The sequence below is a fragment of the Aristolochia californica genome, unplaced genomic scaffold (assembly GCF_029961685.1).
Source record: "Aristolochia californica isolate CCGP_79_NKW_82.1479 unplaced genomic scaffold, dmAriCali1.0.hap1 SCAF_4, whole genome shotgun sequence".
In the NCBI taxonomy this organism is placed as follows: domain Eukaryota; kingdom Viridiplantae; phylum Streptophyta; class Magnoliopsida; order Piperales; family Aristolochiaceae; genus Aristolochia; species Aristolochia californica.
In genome coordinates, this window is record NW_027182103.1 from 36788222 (window position 1) to 36793891 (window position 5670).

The window sequence follows — 5670 nt, forward strand, 5'->3', positions numbered from 1 at the left end:
CACTACACATATCAATTTTACTCTAATTTATTTCCAACATTCCTGTTACATCTAATTTTTTAAAAATAATTATTGCTCTCTTGTATGTTCTATTTCTTAATATAGTTTGGATAGAAAATTTTCAAGTTTATCTTGTAATCAAATTTTAGTGCTCCAACTTAGTGAGAAATAATATACTCCTTTTTTTATTATTTTAGAAAGAAATTAAACAGAGTAGGGGTGGGTGTATCAAGCTTCCTCCTCTTTGATGGGATCTTCATTTATTGAGGGGAAGGGAATCCCTTGATTTTGTGTTTTTCAACAAAGGGGCTAGGGAATCCCTTCCCACCATCTAAAATGAGGGAGCTTTTCTTTGATTGTGGAAGAGAATCCGCTACTCCTCCTAGCTAGCCATTAACGGCTTTGCTCTTGTTTTCATCGAGAAAAGGGGTGGATTGTCCATCACCTTACTTCAGCTTTGCATAAGAGTAATTCCCAAGCGAGAGTGACTCGATTGACCGGTTGGTTGAGATATTTATTGGCCAAGCAAAGATGCAGAGAAAGTATAAAAGAAAAGGCAGAGAATTAGCCACGTCATTGGACCCACGAAAAGAAGCTAGAAGAGAAGTTCTGTAGGAGTACCAAAAATCTATTTCTGGGATTTACTTGCTTGTCGGTTCATGAGTTAAAAACGGGAGAAAGATTACAGCTAGAGATTTCAGGGAAGACATTGGGATCACGGTGTCATGTCATCTCTCCCCCCCGGTAGACCTACAAGGACCAAATCTCGTGTATCTGGCACACGGTCGCCCGGCGAGGGCGGAGGGGTCTTCTTGTCAGGGCAGGTACGCTCAAAATGCGCCATTTGTGTTTCCGTTCATTACGTATAATGTCTTCTCTGTCGTTTTTCTCTTGGCGCGCGCTCTTATCTCTCTCGCTCATTCTCTTTTTTTCCCATGCAAATCTCTCTATCTGCTTTGTAGTATTCCTTTTGTTTCCAGATGAACAAAAAGTAATAAAAAAATGGAGAAAATGCAGATAATGGAGCTTTATTCAGCTTTACAGCTCCTGATCTAGAGTGAATTTTGAGGTGGGAGACCTCAAGGCTTCCTAGGGAAGGATGTTGCAGGACGTCGTATATCCGCCGGAGCAGCCCCAAATAGTAAATATTCTAACTTTTCACAACTTTTTACATGAATTTTTTCAGATCATCTGACTACTTATTGCTTTTTTCTTCTCTGACGACGAGGAACGGTTTCTGACAATTCAGAGTCTGATTTTAGCTTTACAATCTCATGATCTTATGTGATCCTGTTTTTTCATTTTCTTTTCTACTGCTTAATTTTTCATTTATGTTTTACGTTTCCCTTTCTGTAAAACTCTTCGCTCCATTGTCATGATTCACATCGCCAGAAGATCTTAGCTTGGTTGATTCCTGTAATGCCTTTCCTTCACGATGAATTGAAGCTCCGACTAATTAACTTCCGCCGGCTTATTCTGAAGGAAGAGCTTGGATTATGAGACTAAAAACTGCGTCCAATGCTTTGATCTGATCGAATCCAAAGGCTTAACTGATGCCTTAAACCATTTACCTGATTTATCAAGAGCTCTCATCGTAGTTTCATTTACAATCAACCTTTTCCCAGTGGATATTACGTGCAATTTACTGAAAGAAAAGAAAAAAAGGTCGCTTATTCCATTTTCCAAATGGTCCTGAAACGACGGGTAGACACGCATTTATTTTAAAAGAGGCTCTCTCACATGACAGGTTTTCAAATTGAAGATGCTTTTTATCGATGCCTGTCAATGTAATGAAGCTTCTAATTGAAGATCATTTTCCTGAAGCATTACATGTGTAAGGTCTAGCAGATCTTAAAGCTTCCCAACATTTTCTTTCCACCGTTTCTGAAGCTTTTACGTCGCTTCCTAGCGATCGTGAAAAGCATCGAAAAAGGCATGGATGAAGCCTTTTTTTCTCACAACTGTTTCTATCAAAAGCAATTGCTTCCTGTTGTCCTGTTTTTCTTGTTTTTTCTTGTCACTATAGCTTGTGCTATTAACAGGGGCTACACTTCATGTGGTTCGCATTATACATTCCTTCTCATGAGACCCACCAAGTTGCGAGAATCTTCGGCTGTTAGGTACGGGTACCACAAAATTGCCCAAAAAGTAGGAATCTGTTGTCAAGAAAGAAAAAGTTAAAGAGGGAATCCAATGTTTATAGGGTCATAGGAAAAGTTTCTTGGCCATATAAGATGTCAAACTTCGACGATCGTGGTACCCAAAGCTTCGATGATCCCAGTTTGTCGTGTATTGTCCTTGACCTCAGGCCTGTGTTCTTAGACTTTTTGTCTTTTTGTAGAGTTTTGACAGAGTATTTGCCGCAGGAGAAGGGTATGTCGAGCCCCATCGCGGCGCATATGTTCGATTTCTGCGACCCCAACTTGTTCCCTGAAAATCTGAAGATCTCCGAGGTTTCTTCCTGCTCTGGCTACTGCAATGGTGAGAGCTGCTCCTACACAAACGATCTATCTTTATCTTTCTTCCCCTCAGAAGTTGCGAGTTTCAATGACGAGGGGAAGTTTATGGAAGCCGAAACATCCGTTTTATTTTCGGCCTGTGAGTCACGGAGATTCTTGGCCCTACCCTACAGGGCAACCCACAATGATCACTTCGACCTGGCTTTGATGCAGATCCCTCTTGCGGCTGTGGAGTTCAGCGGATTCTCCCACTACTCATCCGATTCCGTTGTACCACTTGGAACAGGCCCGTCCTTGGAGGCCGTCTTTGAAGAGGACGCTCGGTCTTCCATGCCTCCGTCGTATGTTCGGATGGACCCCGCTTCTTGGCCCTACCCTACAGGGCAACCCACAATGACCCATTCGTCCAGGCCGAATGGGTGGTTACTTGCCGGGCAGCCTGAATGGTGGGACATGCCCAGACATTTCTGGTATTTTTCAGGGGAACGTCATCGCCGATTCCGGATTGACTTCCCAGGAGCTGGAGTTTCCGGGAGAGAAAGAATTTCCGGGAGAGAATTGCGGTGTCAACTTTTCCGGAGAAGTACAGGTGAGATAAAATAACGCCTGACGATCTACTCTTTGCGCTCTTCCTTCTCTCTTTCAATATGTTCTCCTCATGTGGATCTATATATTAATAGAATGGGGCTTCTGCGGTCACTATTTCACTGCATTTATTTTGTCCTTCTGGAGGTAATCAGCGAGAGCCAGCAACAAATGATAAAAGGCAGTTGCGCAGGTCTAACGTCGGATATGTCCAACTTGGACGAGCAATGTGGGTTCGGCAAGGCACCGAGGCTCACACTCGACGAGAGGAAAGTAAAGATACACAGATACATGAAGAAAAGGAACGAGAGGACCTTCTGGAGGTAATCAGCGAGAGCCAGCAACAAATGATAAAAGGCAGTTGCGCAGGTCTAACGTCGGATATGTCCAACTTGGACGAGCAATGTGGGTTCGGCAAGGCACCGAGGCTCACACTCGACGAGAGGAAAGTAAAGATACACAGATACATGAAGAAAAGGAACGAGAGGAATTTCAGCAAAAAGATTAAGGTCCTTCCTCCCTCGTCACATCAATGTCCACTAGTACTCTTCTCTATTTCCTATATCTTACCAGTCCCACTGGCAGTATGCGTGTAGGAAAACTCTAGTGGACAGTCGACCTCGTGTTAGAGGAAGATTGGCAAAGAACGACGAATTTGGGGAGGCAGCTAGACCCAGCAGCAGCAACCATGAAGAAGAACTAGACGAGGACGAAGGTGCTTATTGTTTGTCTTGAAAGTGCAAATATGTTCTCAAAAGCTTTATTGCTTGTTCTCTGCATTAACATCTTACATGTGTTGCTTTCTCTTTCCACTGGTACCTCTTCATATTGCAGCGAGAAGGGATGGTGGTGAAGGAAGAGGAGTTGATGTTAGATTCTTCAGATATCCTTGCCCACATCAGTGGGGTTAATTCTTTTAAGCGCAACTTTCCCATACCGTCCTGGATATAACCCCAGTGAGAAGTAGAGTTTTTATGTATATCTTGCCTCTCCTTGGAAGTGATCCTCAAACCATACGTTAGCAATGGCGGGCGGACCGTTTATTCAAATTTGATTCAGATAATACAATGAAGGAGCATCAAATCCAAATGTTTTGCTAGATGCATGCTAACGCCGTTTTCTTGCCATACCCTCAGGCACCAGAATTTCATAATCCTAGCCAAAGTCAAGTGTCTCCCATGGCCATTGTGGCTTTTAGAAGACCGCTTAAATCAGACTGGCGTTCTGCGATCGAGAGGAATGGGCTCACTAACAGGGCATCCAATTAAAGGTTATGCTTGTTGCCACGGCCAAATGTGTTAATTTGATGTATGTAAATATATAATGTTCCCACTGCATTTAAGGAGGGGTTAGTGCACATTGCAAGTGCATAGGGAAAGTGGAAGGGAAAGTGAAGTACTTTCCCCGGAGAAAGTGAGTGGGAATATAAAATACTTATTTGTGTTAGTATACGCAATGGAAAATGCAGTGTAAAGTATTTGTTTGTGTTAGTGTGCACAATGTAAAGTATAATGTAAAGTACTTATTTGTGTTAGTGTGCATAATGGAAAGTGTGGTGTAAAGTGCATATAGATTATTTATTAAATAAAATATTTTTATATATCTGACTTTCAGAAAATTGAATTAATATTAGTTAATAAATAAAATATATTAAATATAATAATTAAACAAATACTTATTTTTATATTATTAAAATTGTAATCAAATTTTAATTTTATAATATCTAAATATGAAATAATTATACAAATATCGTACTACATAGCTTACTACACAAATATCGTAATAATAAAAATAAAAATAATACAAATATAACTCAATCAACTTTTTAATATAAAAAATTATCTCTGTTCATACAAAATTACAACACAAAAAATATTTAGTGGCATTAAAACATAATAGTCAATAATTTTGCCACATTTGAATTGCTAAAACACCTCAATAATATGATGCTCTTGCATATTGTATTGCAGACTCCCTTTGAGTACTTCTTTGAGTGTCCACATCATCCTCAACACCATCACTACTATCACTGTCTTCATTTTCACTTTCATTGTTATCTTCACAATGTTCTCCACTTGAATCATCTTCTTCGTCTTCAAATAAATTCATGTAATCTTTCATGCTTATATAATTATGCAATACACAATAAGCAATTACAATTTTTACCTAGAAATCAAAATCAAAAGAAGGAATATCTTGAAACCAGCTTTTAAAGCCCTAAATGTATGCTCGATAGTATGCCGTAAAGATGAGTGTTTTCTGTTAAATAATTCTCTTTCATCTGTAGGAGTATTATTCCCAAATTCTTGTAAGTGATAACGAGTACCTCGATAGAGAGCCAAGAACCCTAGAAGATTTGCAGATCCAGCATCTACCAAATAATATTTGCCTACAATAAGATATATATCTATTATAATCTAATAAAAATTATAAATTTAAATAGACTATATAGAGAGAAGCGATATTTACCTTCAGGAACATAAAGTTTATCTCGTCTGGTTAATGCTGACTTCAATACACGTGAATTGGTTGTTGATCCTTCCCATCTAGCAAATATGTATGTGAATTGCATGTCAAATGTACATGTTGCCATTACGTTTTGTGAGAGGAAACCCTTCCTGTTCCA

General features: G+C 39.7%; 1 protein-coding gene across 3 annotated transcripts; it reads left to right on the forward strand.

The window, feature by feature from the left end:
• The first annotated feature begins 686 nt into the window (after positions 1–686).
• Positions 687–4529, forward strand: LOC137962506 (uncharacterized). 3 transcript variants are annotated; one of them, XM_068809406.1, is made up of 6 exons: positions 687–824; positions 1018–1141; positions 1229–3048; positions 3192–3553; positions 3630–3759; positions 3879–4529. In XM_068809406.1, the coding sequence occupies exons 3-6, from the start codon at positions 2235–2237 to the stop codon at positions 3953–3955; spliced, it is 1383 nt and encodes a 460-aa protein (XP_068665507.1). In that variant the 5' UTR covers positions 687–824; positions 1018–1141; positions 1229–2234; the 3' UTR covers positions 3956–4529. The 3 variants fall into 3 exon arrangements, with proteins under 3 accessions (XP_068665507.1, XP_068665508.1, XP_068665506.1); XM_068809407.1 differs by having other exon boundaries at positions 2367–3048; XM_068809405.1 differs by having other exon boundaries at positions 1018–3048.
• The last annotated feature ends 1141 nt before the right edge of the window (positions 4530–5670 follow it).